Here is a 21,562-nt window from a genome sequence, read left to right on the forward strand (position 1 = left end):
GAATTAAAGACCTGTGACAATGTACCAAATCAAATATTTAAGTTTTGATTTGGAACTAGACCTTTGACATAGAATGTTCTAGAAAACTACACAGACATACCATAGTAATGCTCTCTCATGTATGTCATCCACCCACTTTCTCCAAACTGCCTGTGACGCCCTCCAGGATACTCCCTTGGCTTTTGCAAAGCAGGGCACAGGGTCCTACCTCCTCCCAGAGACCCAACTCATCTCACCCTCCATTTCTTCCTCCACCATAGAGCTTCAGCCCTTGGCGAGCTTAGTTCTCAAGAACACATTGCTTTTCTAGAATACTCCATTGTTTCTGCCCACCTTCCTTAAAAGCAGCAGGGGTATACGAAGATAAAGGGAGGAAGCGCCCTGAGTTTACATTTTAAAACATTAGGAGGGCTGGAGAGATGGCTTAGCGGTTAAGCACTTGCCTATGAAGCCTAAGGACCTTGGTTCAAGGCTCGATTCCCCAGGACCCACGTTAGCCAGATGCACAAGGGGGTGCACGCGTCTAGAGTTCATTTGCAGTGGCTGGAAGCCCTGGCACATCTATTCTCTCTCTCTCTCTCTCTCTCTCTCTCTCTCTCTCTCTCTCTCTCTCTGCCTCTTTCTCTTTCTGTCACTCTCAAATAAATAAATAAATTTTTTTTTAAAATGAGATCTAAGGGTTTGCCTGTGGTTTTAACCCAGCATATTTTATATACCTTCCCTAGGTAAAATGGCTCTTACCTTGCTATATACAGAAAATATTAAAAGGGGCTCATGGAAGGAAACTTACCCCATGTCTGTCACATATTTTCAAAATAACTTTTCATCACTTTAGGAAAACTAAGTTGATGGGGCTAGTAGTCAAAATAGTGCCTAACTCTGGTAAAGATGGGGTCCATTGCCAGGCATGGTGGCGCACGCCTTTAATCCCAGCATTCGGTGGGCAGAGGTAGGAGAATCACTGAGAGTTCGAGGCCAGCCTGAGACTACAGAGTCAGTTCTGGGTCAGCCTAGGATACAGACAGACCCTACTTTAAACAACAACCAGATGGGTACATTAACTGAAAAGGGACAAAGAGAGTCTGCTGATGAGCTGATGTGCTGATTTGTTCAATACAACCTCATAATTAGACACAAAAAGTTGACTATCTCAATTTTGCAATGAAGACAATATTCAGAGAGGCAGAACCTGCTAAAAGGGGGCAAACTGTGGACTCCCACATCATAAGTTGTTTTGCCCTCTCAACTTTTGGCCCCTACACGTGCAGGCATCCGCCGGCGGTTCCCTAGAAACATGACTCTCTTGTCCTACACAACCAGAGTTTCTGCTTCAACTCCATTTCTTCATGAGGAAGGGGGGGAAAGGTCATTTCAAATAACTACAGAACTATTTGGGCAGCAAAACTATCTATGCCAAGATATCACAATGTGCCAGGCATGGTGGCACATGTCTTTAATCCCAATATGGAGCGGGGGAAGGGGGCAGTTGGAGGTAGGAGGGTCACTGTGAGTTTGAGGCTAGCCTAGGACTACAGAGCTATAGAGTGCATTCCAGGACAAGCTGGGCTAGTGTGAGATCCTACCTAGAAAAAAGAAAAAGAAAAAGAAAAAGAAAAAGAAAAAGAAAAAGAAAAAGAAAAAGAAAAAGAAAGAAAGAAAGAAAGAAAGAAAGAAAGAAAGAAAGAGGGCAAGCAAGCAAGAAAGCTGGAGTGGTGGCACACACCTTTAATCCCAGCACTCAAGGGGCTGTAAGTTCAAGGCCACCCTTAGATTACATAGTGAATCTCAGGTCAACCTGTGCTAGAACAAAAACCTCCCTCAAAAAAGAAAAGAAAAGAAAGGAAGGAAGGAAGAAAGAGGTATCAGAAAGAATATAAGAGCCAAAAGAACTCCTTGTGCTCCTCCAGACACAAAATGGCCTGGATGGGCTGGAGAGATGGCTTAGCGGTTAAGCGCTTGCCTGTGAAGCCTAAGGACCCCGGTTCGAGGCTCGGTTCCCCAGGTCCCACGTTAGCCAGATGCACAAGGGGGCGCACGCGTCTGGAGTTCGTTTGCAGAGGCTGGAAGCCCTGGCGCGCCCATTCTCTCTCTCTCTCCCTCTATCTGTCTTTCTCTCTGTGTCTGTTGCTCTCTAATAAATAAATAAAAAAATTTTTTAAAAAATGGCCTGGATATCCATGACCTCACAGTGCCTGGATACAAGACCATCATAATAGGAGGAAAAGATGATGACATCAAAATAAAAGAGAGACTGATTGAGAGGGGGAGGGGATATGATGGAGAGTAGAGCTGTGAGGGGGGAAAGTAGGGAAGAGGGAATTACCATGGGTTACTGTCTATAACTGTGGAAGTTACCAACAAAAAAATAGGCTAGGCATGGTGGAGCACGCCTTTAATCCCAGCACTCAGAAGGCAGAGGTAGGAGGATCACTACGAGTTCATGGCCTCCCTGAGACTACATAGTGAATTCCAGGTCAGCCTGGGCTAGCGTGAGACCCGACCTCAAAAAAAAAAAAAAAAAAAAAAAAATTCCAGCTTGTTTCCTTGGATTCATCCCCCAAATGGCCAAACTCTTTGGGGGCTCCCAGTCCTGTCATCTACCACATTAGATAACTCTCCTCCCTTGAGGCATCACCACATCTGTAACCAGGAACACAGTCTCTGGTGTGAGGTGAAAGATTAGGAAAAGACACTTTGATTTACTAACAGCCAGTCTTAGGATATAACCTTCCAGGAACAACCACATTAGGACAAAGCTGTACCCAGAAATATTTTTCCTTGCTTTCCTGATTCTGCTTCCTGACTACCAGTTGGTGGTTAACCTTTATGCGTTCCATGTACGAACTTCTCCAAGAGTTGCTGAGGAAACCCCACATGGCCCGGAGCTGCCTCCCTAAAAGGAAACATAGCTCTCCAACAACAGTCACTCAGATCAGCCAGGTGAAGAGCCCTAAGGAAGTCCCAGGCATGAGTGTGTGGCTGGAAAATAATCAGAATTCAAGTGCGTTCTGAAGTTGGCCTCTTAAAATATTCCTCACTGTTCCCAATCACAAATGCTTGTCATTTATTACAAGAATCTGGCCAGCTTTATGGAATCTATAAATAAGGGAATAATACTTTTATCAAAATTGTTCCTAAAGGACAGCATAAAACAGCAGCAGCCTAAGGCAGAGGACTGAGTACCATTTTGATGAATGCATGGGCTCCCTCCACACCCACTGCTATAACTGATGCCAAGCAGTCCTGTTGAGAACCTTGGTCCTTTCCTTTCCAGCTGTAGACAAGGACATGGATTCACATGATGGGGAACTAGGCAGGGCTTATAGAACGCACGCCTCTTGAGAACAAATAAAATACCTATAATCTCAATCTAGGTTTTCTTTTTTCTATCACATGCTATGATTTTTAAAGCTTTTGTTCACTGCCTGAGTGGTTGTGAGGCCCCTACTTTCACCTGCCTCTGAAGTCTAAGCTTTATACAGTAGCAATAATCCACAGGCCCTGTTGCCCCAAAGCTGGCCATCCCTGGAGAGGTAGCACCCTGGCACGCCTGGCTATTTTTTTTTTCTTTTGTTTATTTTTATTTATTCATTTGAGAATGACAGACAGAGAGAGAAAGAGGCAGAGAGAGAGAGAGAATGGGCTCGCCAGGGCTTCCAGCCACTGCAAACGAACTCCAGACGCGTGCGCCCCCTTGCGCATCTAGCTTACATGGGTCCTGGGTACTCAAGCCTCGAACCAGGGTCCTTAGGCTTCACAGACAAGCACTTAACCACTAAGCCATGTCTCTAGCCCGTTTTTTTCTTTTGTTTATTTATTTATTTATTTAACAGCGACAGACAGAGAGAGAAAGAGGCAGAGAGAGAGAGAGAGAAAAAAAGGGGGAAATGCCCGGCTATTTTTGAACAGGGTATGACATGGAGCTAATAAGGAGGGGGAGCTGTAAATTGGGAGTAGGAACAGAAGGATAGAAAAGACATTGTAGCAAGGTGGGGGGGGGAGATGGTCCTCATGGGAGAGTGTTTCCATGTAGAATGGCCAAGAGACAGAGGGACTCCATCGGGTGCCCCGAGTCCCAAGTGAGACCTGGACGTGAGAGGCAGGGCAAAGGTATATGAGAGAAGCATGAAAAAGTAAGGGAAGGCCAAGTCCACACAAGCTGGCACTGGAAAGGCAGAACTATGAACCTGACCTTCTGCACACCGATCACCTGCAGACATCCCAGGACTCAGCGCCTGAGAGTACACAACGAATGTGCAAGTATCTTTGGAAGGGAAAATATTATTCTGTGGCTACTCGCTATGTACCAGGACCTCCCAATGTGCCCGAAACTTGCTTCCTACTCACAGAAACTTAACGCTGAGAACACGGCCTGCCACTTTTAATCTTTAAGGTTCATACTTGCCATGCCACGTGCCCTAGACAGACAGGGTTGCCAACTGGACACAGGAGAATCTAAAGACATTTAAGTCCTGGCAGCTGTGATAAGAGGTAATTCCAAGGTCATATGGGCACAGGCTGGCTTGTTGGTAGACAGTCATGGAGTTTTGCACTGGCGAATTTTCTGGAAAAGAATCCCACAAACTCCTAGAGTTGAGGTGACCAAGATGAAGTGCTTTACCTTTTGTTCTTTCCTCCACTTCTTGGTGGCAAATTACTTTCTGCTGTGGTAAATAAACATTGGGAGGAAAAGGAAATAATTTAATCTTTTTTATATAATTTTTTTTTAATTTTTTGTTCATTTTTTATTTTTTTTTTATTTGAGAGCGACAGACACAGAGAGAAAGACAGATAGAGGGAGAGAGAGAGAATGGGCGCGCCAGGGCTTCCAGCCTCTGCAAACGAACTCCAGACGCATGCGCCCCCTTGTGCATCTGGCTACCGTGGGACCTGGGGAACCGAGCCTCGAACCGGGGTCCTTAGGCTTCACAGGCAAGCGCTTAACCACTAAGCCATCTCTCCAGCCCAAAAAATTTAATCTTAAGAGAGAGGAAGTAACTTTTCAGGCATGGTCCTCCTTTTACCTTGTTCTTAAATTCTGTACTACAGCCTTCTAGACCAGAGAGCTATTCTGATCTACAGAGAAGTGAAATGACCATCTGGTGGAAGGAAGTCCCAGCTTCCTGGGAACCTCCAGCCACACAGAGATACCTGGGCCACAGATCATGGGCCATAGCCCCTGCACCATATGGGCCTTTTTGTTTCTCTGTTTTGTTTTTCAAGGTGGGGTCTCTTTATAGCCTAGACTGACCTGGAATTCACTATGTAGTCTCAGGCTGGTCTTGAACTCACAGTGATCCTCCTATCTCAGCCACCACACCCAGCTAGATGGTCTATTTTTACAGATGCCTTTCCACCGCATTACTATGAACTGACACTGTTTTAGCTGGGTTGCATAGGATTCCAGGATGATTACAAAAGGCTGACAAGGAACATTTATTGAGACATACTCTGCCAGCTGATCCTCAGATAAAGACACTGTATCCAGTATCACAGGAGAATGTGGGGACCAAGCTTGAATAGAACATGCCATCTAAAAATTAGGTCCAGGGCTGGAGAGATGGCTCAGAGAATAAAGGCACCTTGAGGCTCGGGTTCAATTCCCCAGTATCCACGTAAAGCCAGATGCACAAAGTGATGCAAGTGTCTGGAGTTAGTCTGCTGTAGCAGGAGGCCCTGGTACACTCATTCTCTCTCTGTATCTCTCTCTTTCAAATAAACATTTAAAAAATAAAAATAAGCCGGCCATGGTGGGGCATACCTTTAATCCCAGCACTAGGGAGGCAGAGGTAAGAGGATCACCGTGAGTTCAAGGCCACCCTGAGACTCCATAGTGAATTCCAGGTCAGCCTGAGCTAGAATGAGATCATAACTCAAAAAACAAAAAAATAAAATAAAATAAAAATAAAAAGCTGGGCATTAGCCAGGCGAGGTGGTACATGCCTTTAATCCCAGCACTTGGAGGGCAGAGGTAGCAGGATCACCATGAGCTCGTTTTCATTCAAGGCCACCCTGAGACTACATAATGAATTCCAGGTAAGTCTGGAATAGAGTGAAACCCTACCTCAAAAAAAAAAAAAAAGCTAGGCATAGTAGTGTACACTTTTAACCCCAGCAGAGGTAGGAGGATTTCTGTGAGTTTGAGGCCAGCCTGAGACCACACAGCAAATTCCAGGCCAGCTTGGACTAGAGCAAGATCCTACCTCAAAAAAAACAAAAAAGATAAAATAAATAAAAATCAGCCAGGCATGGTGGCATATGCCTTTAATCCCAGCATTCAGGAGGCAGAAGTAGGAGGAGCATTGTGAGTTTAAGGTCAGCTTGGGCTACAGTGGAACCCTACCTCACAGGTCCAGCTGCTAACAGTGCTTGTTTCCTGTGGCTAGGAGTCAGTGCCCAGATCTAACAACCAGCCAAGTAAGCCAAATTCTGAGCTCTGCATTGGAAGGGAGCTCAGAGAAAATAAATAAATAAATAAAATAAAAGCCAGAAATGGTGGTACATGCCTTTAATGCCAGCACTCAGGAGGCAGAGGTAGGAAGATGGCTGTGAGTTTGAGGCCAGCCTGAGGCTACAGAGTTAAGTTCCAGGTTAGTCTGGGCTAGAGTGAGACTCTACCTTGAAAAATAAATAAATAAATTAGTTAATTAATTTAATTTAATTTAAATTTCAGACCCCTCCCAACTCTGAGATTTGACCTGGCTATTTTTAATTGATGGTCCTCTCTGTTTCCTGGTCCTTACATGAAATGTTAAAGTCTGTGGCTTAACAAGTGCCTGGTAAACAGACAACAATCTCCCTTGGTTTATAATTACTTCCCCCACTTACAGACAGCCAAGCCAATGCTACTACAAAACTTAGGACCCCGGCTTTACATCTTCCCTCCAGCCAACCTCCTGACTGCTGACCTGCACTAGGTCTTTGCATTATATTGATCATCATCTGATTGATGGCTTTCAGAAACATTTCATTATCTATACATGAGCTATTAGCTTCCCCGATACTCATTTTCATGTTATTTTCAAGATAGATAATAGGTCTTTCCTAACAAGAGAGAGGCTTGTATCATTTATCATCTTCCAGCAGCCCTTTCCATCACTAGAGAAGTTAATGCTGGTCTTCTAAAGAGCGCCTGCAATACACTGGGGTTTTGCTTTCACTGCCCTAAAACATGCATTCCCCAGAAAACTGCCAAGGGATGTCCAAGCCCATGTCATGTTGAAGCTGTCAGTTCTGGGTCTGAGAGAGGCAGCAGGATCTTTCTGGTCTATTTTTACTGGGCAAAGGGAAGGGAACCATCTAACTATCTACTTGAGGATATGTTGGGGGTTTGTGCTGGCTTTTTGTTTGTTTATTTTTTGCGGTAGGGTCCCATTCTAGCCCAGACTGACCTGGAATTCACTATGCAGTCGCAGGCTGGCCTTGAACTCATAGCAATCCTCCTACCTCTACCTCCCAAGTTCTGGGATTAAAGGTGTGGGCCACCAAAGCCTGGCTTTGTATTTTTTGTTGTTGTTTTGTTTTGTTTTGTTTTTTAAGACAAGATCTCACTCGGAAGGCAGAGGTAGAAGGATCACCGTGAGTTTGAGGCCACCCTGAGACTACATAGCAAGTTTCAGATCGGCCTAAGCTAAAGCAAAAAAACAAAAACACACACACAAAAAAGACAAGGGCCTACTTTGTAGTCCAGGCTGGCCAACTTTGATCCTCCTACCTCCACTTGTCCAATGTTCAAATTCCACACTTGCACCACCACAAACACCATTCTCACCAACAGGAGAAGTGCCTGATTTCTAACACACAGCCATCATGTACCTGTGCCTGATGCCTTCTTAACCATCTTGGGGTACTTCTGGAATTTCACAAAATAATAGCTTTCATATTCCATCAAAATAGTTTCAAGGTCAATGTTGTCACAGACTTCAAAGCGTTGTAATCCCAAGTTAGTTTCCTCTTCCAAAGCCTTGGCTGCATCAATATAGCTGCCAGTTTACAGGAGAGAGAAAAATTAACTGAATGTAAAGAATAGAGCTGGAGGGCTGCAGGGATGGCTTAGCAGTTAAGGTGTTTGCCAGCAAAGCCAGAGGACCCAGGTTCAATTCCCCAGGACCCTCGTTAGCCAGGTACACAAGGGGTCATATGCATCTGGAGTTGGTTTGCAGTGGCTGGAGGCCCTGATGTGCCCATTCTCTCTCTCTCTCTCCCTCTTTCCCTGTCAAATAAATAAATAAATAAAAATGTTAAAAAAAGAAGAAGAAGGAGGAGGAGGAGGAGGAGGAAGAGGAGGAGGATGAGGAGGGGGAGGGGGAGGAGGAGGAGGAGAAGGGAGCTGGAGAGATGGCTTAGCAGTTAAGGTACTTGCCAGCAAAACCAAAGGACTCAGATTCAATTACCCAGAACCCACATAAGCCAGATGTACAAGGTGGCACATGTGTCTGGAGTTTATTTGCAGAGGCTTGAGGCCCTAGTATGCCCATTCTCTGTTTTTCTATCCACCTCTTTCTCTCTCAAATAAATAAAATATTTTCAAAAATAAAAGAAGAATAAAAGCAAACAGGAATCAAGGACAAAAGAGACCCAATAAAAAGAGGAAACTGACACTAAAAGGTCTTTCTACAGAACAGGGAATATTTTTTTCTTTTTTTTCTCATATTTTTTCCTAAGGCAGGGTCTTACTCTAGCCTGGGCTGACCAGTAACCCACTGTAGTTGCAGGCTGGCCTCAAACTCACAGCAATCCTCCTACCTCTGCCCGCTGAGTGCTGGGATTAAAGGCATGCATCACACCTGGCTCAGATCACAAATTTTTTTTTTTAAGACATGAATTAATACTGAATTTATTTCTTCCAGGACAGAACCACACTTAATTGTATCAGTAAACTGTAAATATTTTCAAAGAAAAAGAACATCTAGATAAAGTAGTTTCTGATTGGTTGAAACACAAGGGAGATTTCCTCTTTAAAGCACTTGGGAGAAAGGGTGATAAGCAGCCTTCACTCTGCTATGCAAACACTCTACAAGGGTGAGTAAGTCACCAGCTGTAACAAGGGGTTACAATTAAGTCACTAAACAGAGTGGCTCCATGAAGTTGGCCTTGAAGAACACCTCAACCTCACTGCATCATTCAGGCAGCCGCAGGAGGCCATTATCTTAGCACAAGCTTCTCTTCCACTGACATCTTCGGCATGACAGAACACAGAATTTTATGTATGTTTTTTTGTTTTGCTTGGTTTGGTTTTTGGTTTTCTAGTTTGGGGTTTTTGTTTTCTATTTTGTGCAGTTTCTTTTTGATTGTTGTTGGGTTTTGCTAGAGATGATGGTAGTGGTGGTTTGGTTGGTTTTTAGAAACAAAAGTTTCACCATATAACCCAGGCTGACTGGAACTCATGATCCTCCTGCACCAGCCTCTGGGGTCCTAGAATTACTTATTTTTTATAATCATGGAAATTATTAATAAAAATTTGAAAAAAAAATTCCAGGACAGCCTGGACCAGAGTCAGACCCTACCTCGAAAAAAACAAACAAAAATAAATAAATAAATAAATAAATATGAAAGAGTATGGTGGCACACGCCTTTAATCCTAACACTTGGGAGGGAAGCAGAGGGAGGAGGATCACTATGACAAGGCCACCCTGATACTATATAGTGAATTCCAGGTCAGCCTGGGCTAAAGCGAGATTCTACCTCAAAAAAAAAAAAAAAAAAAAAAAAAAAAGAGCATGTTCTGAGCTCTGAAGGAAATTTCAAGGATATGTGAATGGAGAACTTGGAGGAAACTTAACACATTTGTTTTGATGAATTTTTCCTAGTAATTTTCTAGTTAGTTACACATTACATTAAAGGTGTCCCCACGCATAAGTAGCATCCTCACAAGTGTTCTTTCTTCTTGGAGAACTGGGGGGGGGGGGAGAGGTAGAGGTCAGAGCCAGGGCTTCCCACATGCTAGGAAAGCACTCTGCCACCAAACCACACCCTCAGCCTATTATTACTATTTTTAAATTTTGTTGTGTTGGTTGTTTATTTTTGCTTTAAATATTTACTGGGCCATAGTTCATCTAAATTGATATGGCTACCATCACTATAGTCAATTTTTGAATATTTACATCACTCTGAAAAGAAACCTTATATTTATTAGCAGTTTTATTCCATGCCCAAATGCAAGCAAATCACTAATGCTTCTCTCTGCAGATTTACCTGTCCTGACATTTCATATAAATGACATCACAGCATATGTAGTCTTTGTGATGGGTTCTTTCACAGTGCTCTCAGGCTTCATCGGGGTCTATATCACTACTTCATTTCTCTTATATTCATTTTTATCTTCATTTCTCATATATTCCACTATATGGATATTCATATATTGATATCCATTCGGGATCGTTTTCTTCTGGGGCTATAATAACCAAACTATTGTGAGCAGTAATGTGTAAGTTTTTATGTGAATATGTTAAACTTATATGTATCTTAAATGTATCTATAGAGTTATCCTAGCTCCAATTTAGTTTTAAATTTTGAAGCAGGGTCTCACCCTAGGCTGACTTGGAACTCACCTTGCAAAGAAGTGACTGCTGAGTGCTCAGTGCTAACAAGACATCTATCTATATTACCCCTCCACAGAAGGCTCAGAGAACACTGCAGAAGAGGGTGTGAAAAGAATGTGAGATCCAGAGCTGGAGAGATGGTGTAGCAGTTAAGGCACTTGCATATAAAGCCAAAGGATCCAGGTTTGACTCCCCAGGACCCACGTAAGCCAGATGCACAAGGGGACGCACACATCTGGGGCTCTTTTGCAGTGGCTGGAGGCCCTGGCATACCCATTCTCTCTCTCTCTCTCTCTCTCTCTCTCTCTCTCTCTCTCTCTCTCTCTGCCTGCCTATTTCTGTATCCCTCTCTCTCTCGAATAAATAAATATAAATATTTTTTAAAAAAAGAATGTGTACTGTGACATGAATCCATTTTGAAGGCACATGGTGCTGTGCTTTAGATTCACCACATGTGCTGTTGTTTGATACTGGAATTCTGTAACAGCTTTATTGCACAGTATTGGTGTCCTTTGTACAATAAGCAGAAAATAAAAACCAGCATTTAAAATTGCTATAAAAAAAAAAAAAAAAGAATGTGTGATCCAGACGATGGGAGAGGAGTGCTGTGGAACACTGTTTCTAGACATAAAGTGATGTTGTGCCCATAACCTCATGTGAGCTACTGTTACCTGCATAATCTTGAGCCCAACAGTCGGTTATATATGATAGAAGAGGGCGAAACAAAAGAGACATCAAAATAGAATAGGGCCTGATTGGAAAGAAGAAGTTCAGTTCAAGGAAGGTGGGTGAGGAGTGACAAAAGAAGGTAATGGGAGGGCATTATTATGATCAAAACACATTATGCACTACTGTAGAGAAACTTGCTCACCTATGTTAATTGCTGCTCTATTTACAATAGCTAAGAAATACAACTAGCCTAAATGACCATCAACTGATGAATGGATAATAAAGATGTGGATCTTGTCTCCAAATGTTTAAAATTATATGTAAGTTAGAGTAAGTCAGTAGTAGAGGCCAGGAGGCTAGAAAGGGCCAATGAGGGAGAGAGGAAAGAAGGGAGCTTGGGGGAGGGTAATATATGTAGAGGGGCAGAATATTGGGAGTGAAATGGTCTAACTGGGGTCAGGATAGGGAATGAAGAAGAAAAGGGGGTGGGAGAAGGGTTAATCAAAATTAAAGGTGTTATAAACTAAGCTATTTGAAAACTTACTTCTTAGCTAGCTAATAACACATATGTTTAAAAGAGAGAGAGAAAGAGTACACAGTGCCTGGCACTACCTACACAAGACCCACATAATAGGAGGAAAAGATGATGACATCAAAATAAAAGAGAGACTGGGGCCTGGAGAGATGGCTTAGCGGCTAAGCACTTGCCTGTGAAGCCTAAGGACCCCAGTTCAAGGCTCAATTCCCCAGGACCCACGTTAGCCAGATGCACCAGGGGGCACACACATCTGGAGTTCGTTTGCAGTGGCTGGAGGCCCTGGTGCACTCATATTCTCCCTCTCTCTCTCCCTCCCCCCCCCTCTGTCACTCTCAAATAAATAAAAATAAAAGAGAGAGAGACTGGAGCTCAATAGATGGCTTAGTGGTTAAGGTGCTTGCCTGCAAAGCCAAAGGACCCAAGTTTGGTTCCTCAGGACCCATGTAAGCCAGATGCACAAGGTGGTGCACGTGTCTGGAGTTTGTTTGCAGCAGCTGAAGGCCTTAGTGTGCCCATTCTTTCTCTCTCTCTCAAATAAAATAAATAAAAACAATTTTAGTGAAATAAAATTTAAAAAGAGACTGAGAAGGGGAGGGATATGACGGAGAGTGGAGTTGAGAAGGAGAAAGTGAGGAGAAAGGAATTATGATTTATTGTCTATAATTAGGGAAACTGTCAATTAAAAAATAATAATAGGGCTGGAGAGATGGCTTAGCAGTTAAGGTGTACGCCTATAAAGCCAAAGGATCCTGGTTTGGTTCTCCAGGACCCACATAAGCCAGATGCACAAAGGGGCGCATGCATCTGGAGTTCATCCGTAGTGGCTGGAGGCCCAGGTGCACCCATTCATTCTCTCTCTCCCTCTTTTTCTCTCTAAAATAAATTAAAAATATATATTTTAAAAATTAATAATAATGACAGCTGGGCATGGTGGTGCACGCCTTTAATCCCAGCACTTGGGAGGCAGAGGTAGGAGGATCACCATGAGTTTGAGGCCACCCAAAGACTACACAGTAAATTCCAGGTCAACCTGAGCTAGAGTTAGACCCTACCTGGAAAAAACAAAAATAAACAATAATAATAATAATAATAAAAGAGACAAAGCCAGGCATGGTGGCACAGGCCTTTAATCCCAGCACTCTGGAGGCAGAAGTAGGAGGATCACAGTGAGTTGAAGCCCCCCCCCCCCCCCGAGACAACATAGTGAATTCCAGGTCACCTACAGAATAGAGTGAGACCCCATCTAGGAAAAAAAAAGAGAGAGAGAGAGAGATTAGTCTCTTTGCTTAGGCCAGAATGAGACCCTAATTTGATTGGTCTCCTTTTTAGCCAGGCATGATAGCACATGCCTTTAATCCAAGCGCTCAGGAGGCAGAGGTAGGAGGATCTCTGTGAGTCTGAGGCAAGCCTGGCACTACAGAATGAGTTCAGGTCAGCCTGGACTGGAGTGAAACCCTCCCCTGAAAAACAACAACAACAACAACAACAACAACAACAACAAAGATTGGTCTCTTCTTTGACACTAACCTGCGATTTAAAATGCCTAAAATAATAAAATAAAATGCCTGCAGTTCACTTTTCATCCATGCAACCTCCCATCTCTCCTAGCAAGAACAACGCTAGTAGAATTTGCATTAATTTGAGATGCACAGGGCCATCTAGTGGAAGGAGATTATGCCATTATTCAGGGAGAAAAGTAATTCAGTGACAAAGTTTGTTCGAATGTATTGTTAAAGTTGGTTACCAAAATGCATTCACCTGAAATTTGAGCAAAACAAAAAATGGGACTGGAGACATGGCTCAGTGGTAAAAGTGCTTGCCTGCAAAGCCAAAGACAGGTTCAATTCCCCAGTACCCGCATAAAGCCAGATGTACAAGGTAGCACATGCATATGGCCTTCATTTGCAGTGGCTAGAGGCCCTAGCATGCCTGTTCTCTGTCTCTGTCTCTCTTCTCTCTGTCTTTCTCTCTGCTTACAAATGAATGAATAAAATAGTTTTGAATAATTTATTTATTTATTTAAGAGAGAGAGAAAGAAGCAGATAGAGAAAGAGAGAGAATGGGCATGCTAGGGCCTCCTACTTCTGCAAATGAACTCCAGACCCATGTGACACCTTGTGCATTTGGCTGATGTGGTTACTAGGGAATATAACCTAGGTCTTTAGGCTTCACAGGCAAATTCCTTAACCACAAAGCCATCTCTCCAGCCCCATAAACAAATATTTAAAAAAAAAAAAAAAAAAGAGCCAGCCAAGGTGGTGCAAGCCTTTAGTCCAAGCTCTTGGTAGGCAAAAGCAGGAGGGTCACAGAAAGTTTGAGGCTGCCTTGAGGCTATATAATGAATTCCAGCTCAACCTGGGCTACCACAAGACTCTACCTCCAAAACACACACAAAAAAAAAAGAGAAGAAGAAGGAAAGAAAGAAAGAAACTTCATTAAAGTTGCAGCGATTTCCTTTTGACTTTAAGAGATTAAAAAAGCAAAACAACTAATGAAAGGCTTATTTCTATCCAAGTCTTACAAAGCGCCCTGGAGTCCATTGTTCCATCAGTCAAGGCTGCTTTCCAGACACACCCTGTTTGCCCCCATCCCTTTCAGTTCGGCAACAGAGTTCAGATCAAGAGACACCGTATTGGGACATTGGAAGGGCCCCACCACGTCATCCTAACCACTCCAACAGCCATGAAAGTGGAAGAGACAAAATATAAAAGGATTAGACTTACTTTTTATGAAACAAGGGGGCCTATGTATGGCTTTAGGTAAAACTTGTTTTTATGCCAATCAGTCAGGAATTATCTGAAATATACTGGCTTTAGTTAGAGAAAATCTCAAAGAAAGAGAACTTCAGAGACAAGCCACTAGTAATTGGTTTCAGTCTGTGTTTAGTTGGTCTCCATGGCTAACTTCCCTTGTCTCTTCTATTGCTGGCCCCCTTAGGCCTTACCATAGGACCCTGCATTATTAATGCTCTAAATAGATATATAAAGAATATAGGGCTGGAAAGATGGCTTAGCAGTTAAGCGCTTGCCTGTGAAGCCTAAGGACCCCAGTTCGAGGCTCGATTCTCCAGGACCCACGTTAGCCAGATGCACAAGGGAGCGCACACGTCTGGAGTTCGTTTGCAGTGGCTGGAGGCCCTGACGCACCCATTCTCTCCCTCTCTCTCTCTCTCTCTCTCTCTCTCTCTCTCTCTCTCTCTCTCTCCCTATCTCCCTATCTGCATCCTTCTCTCCCCCCCCCACCCGTCATTCTCAAATAAATAAATAAAAATGGACAAAAAAAAAATTTTTTTAAAGAATAGAATAAATTCTGTTAAACTCATGGTATTGCAGACTCAATATGCCCCCTTAGATAAAAATATCCTAGAGCCGGGCATGGTGGCGCACACCCTTAATCCCAGCACTCGGGAGGCAGAGGTAGGAAAATCGCTGTGAGTTTGAGGCCACCCTGAGACTACATAGTGAATTCCAGGTCAGCCTCAGCTAGACTGAGACCCTACCTGGAAAAAAAAAAAAAAAATACCCAAGACACTGTTCTTCACTAGTCAAAGATTTGACTTAGTGTCATATCAGAGGGGGAAATGGAAAATGGAATGTGTAAGGAATGGGATGATCCCTCTATGCAATGCAGATGTTTACTGTTGCCTAAGGAATGGGATGGTCCCTCTATGCAATGTACCATGACCTTCCTGTATCTCTTTTTTTCTAAGTATCTTTGTGATTACATAGCATAGAATGTTTCTTGCCTAAATTCCACCTATGTGACCTATGTAACCTTGTGAGTTCTTATAATAGCCCCCACCTGTGTTTAACAGTATGCAACTTTGTGGCTTAAGTCTTGACCCTATTTTTACTATAAACATCATGTGATTATTTCCAATAAAAGCTGATGCTCCAAGCAGATAAAGGCTGCATCTTGAGATCCCAAACTCTGGGGTGCAGACCTGGCATACCACCTTTCCTCTTTTTCTTTCTTTCTACCCAATAAAACTTGGCCACACACACACACACACACACACACACACACACACACACACACACAAAGCAAAGCAAAACAAAACAAAACCTAAGTGTAGTGGCACACGCCTTTGATCCCCACACTTGGGAGGCACAGTTAGGAGGATTACCTTGAGTTCGAGGCCAGCCTAAGACTACATAGTGAATTCCAGGTCAGCCTGAGCTAGAGTGAGATCCTACCTTGAAAAACAAAAACAACTATCAGGGAAATTCAAATTAAAACTACTTTGAGATTCCATCTCACTGCTGTCAGAATGGCTACCATCATGAAAACAAATGACCATAAATGCTGGTGGATACAGAAAAAGAGGAACCCATCTACACTGTTGGTGGGAATGCAATTTGGTCCAGCCATTATGGAAATCAGTGTGGAGGCTCCGAGACAGCTAAAAATAGATCTACCATATGACCCAGCTATACCACTCCTAGGAATATATCCTAAGGACTTCTCTTACTATCGTAGAGATGCCTGCTCAACCATGTTTACTGCCACTCTATTCACAATAGCTAGGAAATGGAGCCAGCCTAGATATCCCACAATTGATGAGTGGATAATGAAGCTATGGCACATTTATACAATACAGTTCTACTCAGTGGTAAAGAAAAATGAAATTTGCAGGAAAATGGATGGATCTGGAAAGGATTATACTAAGTGAGGTAACACAGGCCCAGAAAGCCAAACATCACATGTTCTCTCTCATATGTAGATCCTAGCTACAAATGACTAGACTTCTATGTGAGTAGGAATAAAACTCAGTAGCAGAAGCCAGTAAGCCAGAAAGGGGGAAAAAATGGAATAGAAAGGGAGGGGGGTACTTAATAGGATTGGATTGTATATATCTAAGTAGAAGAACAGATTAATGGGGGTGAAAAGGCCTAAGTGAGGTCAGGGGAAGTAAAGGAAAGGTGGAGGGAGGGCTAATCAAAATCTAAGAGAATATAAATAAGTCATATGGAAATCTACTTTTTTGGACAATGGAACACTCAGGAGCTATAGATTGTTACTAGAAAATTTTCAGTGCCAGGGATGGGATAACTTCCAGTGAGTTGTTGGCCAGGGAGGTCCCTGATGCCCCCAAAACATTACAGGACATTGCTGAGGCCTTTTGTTTCCCACCAGGAATAGATGGTAAGACCCTATTGCTGAAAACTCCACATACTTGGGCTGCAAGGCCACTGAAAAATCCTGCTGGAACTGAGTTGATAACCTCCTCCATGTAGACCAGCTGACATAAAACTGGAAATGCTATGGTGCATGCAGTTCAATGAGAGAGAGAGAAAAATCACCAGTGGAGACACTTAACAGTGGACACCACAATCCTTAAATTTGGCCAACCAGGCCAAATGAGCCAAAGGTACAATAGTGACATGTCTGTTATGAGGGAAACCAACCACTCTCTAACTGGACTGGAGACCCACTATATGGGAGGGAATACATCCCTGATACTGAAAACCTACAACACGGGTAGTCATGAACCCTAAGGATGTAACGTCTGCTGCTATCTGGCTAAAAGTATATACTATGCTCACCAAACTGCCCAGTAAGCACTTCTCCTAATGTTCATACCCATATATTAATGCTACTCTCACTTTTGGTTAGAGAAGATTCTCTTTTCATATTGCAGTGACCTCTGGGATAACTCAAAAGGCACCATGGTTCTAAAAAGAAGTGACAGAGGGAGTGCTCACACTGAAGTATCTCTATCACATGGTCCAAGGCTCAGGGTCCATTGCGGAAGAGGTGGCAGAAAGAATGTAAGAACCAAAGGAAGGGTAGGACTCTTTACAATGTGCTCCTCCAGACATAAAATGGCCTGGATATCCATGACCTCACAGTACCTGACACTACCTACACAAGACCATCATAATAGGAAAAAAAGATGATGACATCAAAAAAAAAAAGAGAGACTGATTGGGGGGGGGGATATGATGAAGAGTGGAGTTACAAAGAGGAAAGTGGGGGGAGGGAGGGAATTACCATGGGTCATTGTCTACAATTATGGAAGTTGTCAATAAAAAAAATTTTTAACCAGACGTGGTAGCACACACCTTTAGTCCCAGCACTCGGGAGACAGAGGTAGGAGGATCACCATGAGTTTGAGGCCAGCCTGAGACTCCATAGTGAATTCCAGGCCATCCTGAGCTACAGTGAGATTCTACCTCGAAAAACAAAACAAAACAACAACAACAAAAAAAAAAAATTAAAGCAAAACAAAACACTGTGAAGCACACATATTTTGATTTGCCTGAGGTAATGCTCAACCAAACATAAATTTCCTAAATTTTAAAGAAAAGAAAATTGTTGAGAGTTACTTTTGTGCATAATGTGAAAGATATATAGATAAATTAGATAATCAAATTCTGCATTTAGGAGTATCATACCTAATAGTTGGGCTGGAGAGATGGGTTAGTGGTTAAGGTGCTTGCCTACGAAGCCTAAGAATGCAGGTTTGATTCCCCAGAACCCATGTAAACCAGATACAAGTGGCAGCATATGCATCTGGCATTTGTTTGCAGTGACTGAAGGCCCTGGCACACCCATTCTCTTTCCCTCTCTCTCTCTCTCTCTCTCCCCTCCCAAATAAATAAATATATATACTTTTTAAAAAGAAAATATTATTTTTAAAGAACTGAGGCTGGAGAGATGGCTTAATGGTTAAGGCATTTGCCTGCACAGCCAAAGGACCCAGGTTCAATTCCCCAGTACCCACATAAGCCAGATGCACATTGTGGCACATGCATCTGAAGTTCATTTGCAGTGGTGTGTTTATTTTCTCTCTCTCTATCTCAAATATATAAATAATATATATATATATATATATATATATATATATATATATATATATTTTAAAGACAAGGAGGTCTATATTATCCATTCTTTTTTGTTTTATTTTTATTTATTTATTTGAGAATGACAGACAGACACAGAGAGAGAAAGAGGCAGAGAAAGAGAGAGAGACCACTGCAAACAAAGTCCAGATGCATGTACCACCTTGTGCACCTGGCTTATGTGGGTCCTGGGTAATCAAGTCTCAAACCAGGGTCCTTATGCTTCACAGGCAAGTGCTTAACCACTAAGCCATCTCTCCAGCCCAATAAAATATATTTTTTAAAAAACCTAGGACTTGTTGCATCTGAGGCAAGCACATTATTAAAGTATGTATTTAGGTTTTGGGGTGGGAAGAGACAGGGTAGGTGGGTAGGTGAGGCACAGAGGATGTTTAGGGCAGTGAACTGTGTATAATGTTGTCATGGTGGTTGTATGTCACTATGCATTTGTAAACCCAAATATAAACTATAGACTTTGGTAATAACATTGTATTAATATTGACTCATCACTTATAAGAAATGTGCCAAATCAATGGGAGCTATTAAAAGCAGAGGAAGCCAGGCATGGTGGCGCACACCTTTAATCCCAGCACTCGGGAGGCAGAGATAGGAGGATCACCATGAGTTCGAGGCCACCCTGAGACTCCATAGTGAATTCCAGGTCAGCCTGGGCTAGAGTGAGACCTTACCTCAAAAAACAAAACAAAAAAAAACAAGCAGAGGAAGTTCTGGGTTGTAGCTCAGTTGTACAATGCTTGCCTGACACATGCTAGGCTCTAGGTTCCATGACCAGCACTGCAAATTATAGTAACAATAATAATAATGATAATAGAAAAAAAACTGGTGGGAAACAGTGGTATATTGAGATTCATGATATTTTCTGCCAATATGAAACTGCTCTAAAAATAAAGTCTATTAATTTTGTTTTGTTTTGTTTTGTTCTGTTTTGACATAGGGTCTCACTCTAGAATTATTTTTGTTTTTTTTCAAAGTAGGGTCTCACTCTTGCCCAGGCTGACCTGGAATTCACTGTGGAGTCTCAGGGTGTTCTCAGGGTAACCTCAAACTCATGGTGATCCTCCTACCTCAGCCTCCCGAATACCAGGGTTAAAGGCATGAGCCTCCACCACTGCTAAGTCCATTAACTTTTTGAAGGTATGTGTCTGGAAAAATGAAGGGCAGAGAAGAAAGGGGGTCATCGTAAGTATTTGTGGTGTCACGTACCCTTCTTGCGTTAAATAATGAATCATCAGAATGAGAAGGTTTTTTCGCCGCGCTTCTGTCCTCATCTCGTACTGTGAACAAAAACAGGAAAATTTAGACAGGACAACAAAATACAGCATTGCCTTAGAGCTATAAACTCTTGAAGATAAATGTGTCCTGTGTATACCCAACAGCATGGCTTAAAAGGCAGGGCAGTTTCATGGTCTTGGGATGTGTATAGTTGTTTTCCATTCTTCAAGCTGCCTTCTCCATAACAAACTTCAAGGACAATACTGGCTGAATGTCTTACTATCACGTTAATCAGCCCTTATTATGACCATGATGAATACACACTTGCTATTTGGACCAGGTTTAAGGAACATGATTATAAAATAAACGAGTTATCCAAAAATCAGTTATAACACTACATACTTACCTGCTTACTCTAGGTAATCTTTTTTTCTTTCTTTTTTTTTTTTTTTTTGGTTTTTCGAGGTAGTGTCTCACTCTGGTCCAGGCTGTCCTGGAATTAACTCTATAGTCTCAAGGAGGCCTTGAACTCATGGCAATCCTCCTTCCTCTGCCTCCCTAGTGCTGTGATTAAAGGCATGCGCCACCACGCCTGGCTTACTCTAGGTAATTTAGTCAGAGTCCTCCTAAGTCCCTGTGCAAAGCCAGAGGCAGCTCCAGTGAGTCACTGAGAGGTGACTACACAGCACTCAGACTAGCCAGAGAATAGCAGGCCAGACGAGGGAAATTCCTTGTGGAAAAGGTCCCTATTCAAACTGGATGCGTTCGTACCTTTATTTGCAGTGTTTCTGTGCTATACTTGGTAACGTGGTGCTTGAAATTCTCCTGAAAAGTGTTCACTAAATACTTACATCCAGTAGTATTTTCCTTAATTTGAAAAGAATTCTCTTGTCGTTTGTCTGTTTTGTTTTTCTGCTGTTTTGGTTTTTTAAAGTAGGGTCTCACTCCAGCGCAGGCTGACCTGGAATTCACTATGGAGTCTCAGGGTGGCTTCCAGCCCACAGAGATCCTCCTACCTCTGCCTCCCAAGTGCTGGGATTAAAGGCATGCGCCACCATGCCCAGCTTGTTAGAACATTTTTTAAAAAGTCTTTTGGGGGCTGGAGAGATGGCTTAGCAGTTAAGCTCTTGTCTGTGAAGCCTAAGGACCCCGGTTCGAGGCTCGATTCCCCAGGACCCACGTTAGCCACATGCACAAGGGGGCACACACGTCTGGAGTTCATTTGCAGTGGCTGGAGGCCCTGGCGTGCCCATTCTCTCTCTCTCTCTCTCTCTCTCTCTCTCTCTCTCTCTCTCTCTCTCTCTCTCTGCCTCTTCCTCTCTCTGTCTGTCACTGTCAAATAAATAAACAAAAAAAAATTAAAAAGTTTTTTAGATATTCATGACCTCACAGTGCCTGATACTACCTACATAAGACCATCATAAGAGGAGGAAAAGATCATGACATCAAAATTAAAAGAGAGACTGATTGAGATGGGGAGGAGATATGATGGAGAATGGAGTTTGAAAGGGGAAAGTGGGGGGAGGGAGGGTATTACCATGGAGTATTTTTTATAATCATGGAAGTTGTTAATAAACATTTGAAAAAAAAAGGCTTTTGCCAGACTGGAGAGAAGACTTAGTTAAGGCACTTGCCTGTGAAGCATAAGGACCCAGGTTCAGTTCCCCAGTACTCATGTAAGCCAGATGCATGAGGTGGCACATGCATCTGGAGTTTATTTGCAATGGCTCGGAGCC

General features: G+C 42.8%; 1 protein-coding gene across 7 annotated transcripts in view; it reads right to left on the reverse strand.

Annotated features, from left to right (window-relative positions):
- Positions 1–21,562, reverse strand: part of Katnal2 (katanin catalytic subunit A1 like 2) — a 174,837-nt gene that overhangs the window by 67,937 nt on the left and 85,338 nt on the right. For 6 of the 7 annotated variants that reach the window (XM_045144273.1, XM_045144277.1, XM_045144275.1 and 3 more), the window contains exons 2-4: positions 19,818–19,888; positions 7,816–7,982; positions 4,622–4,664 (exon numbers count right to left, since the gene is read on the reverse strand). In XM_045144273.1, the coding sequence (XP_045000208.1) occupies positions 4,622–4,664; positions 7,816–7,982; positions 19,818–19,882 (275 nt within the window). In that variant the 5' untranslated portion in view covers positions 19,883–19,888. The remainder of the gene's footprint in view (positions 1–4,621; positions 4,665–7,815; positions 7,983–19,817; positions 19,889–21,562) is intronic. The other variant, XM_045144272.1, reaches the window with a different exon arrangement.

Source organism: Jaculus jaculus, chromosome 2, assembly GCF_020740685.1.
Source record: "Jaculus jaculus isolate mJacJac1 chromosome 2, mJacJac1.mat.Y.cur, whole genome shotgun sequence".
Taxonomy (NCBI): domain Eukaryota; kingdom Metazoa; phylum Chordata; class Mammalia; order Rodentia; family Dipodidae; genus Jaculus; species Jaculus jaculus.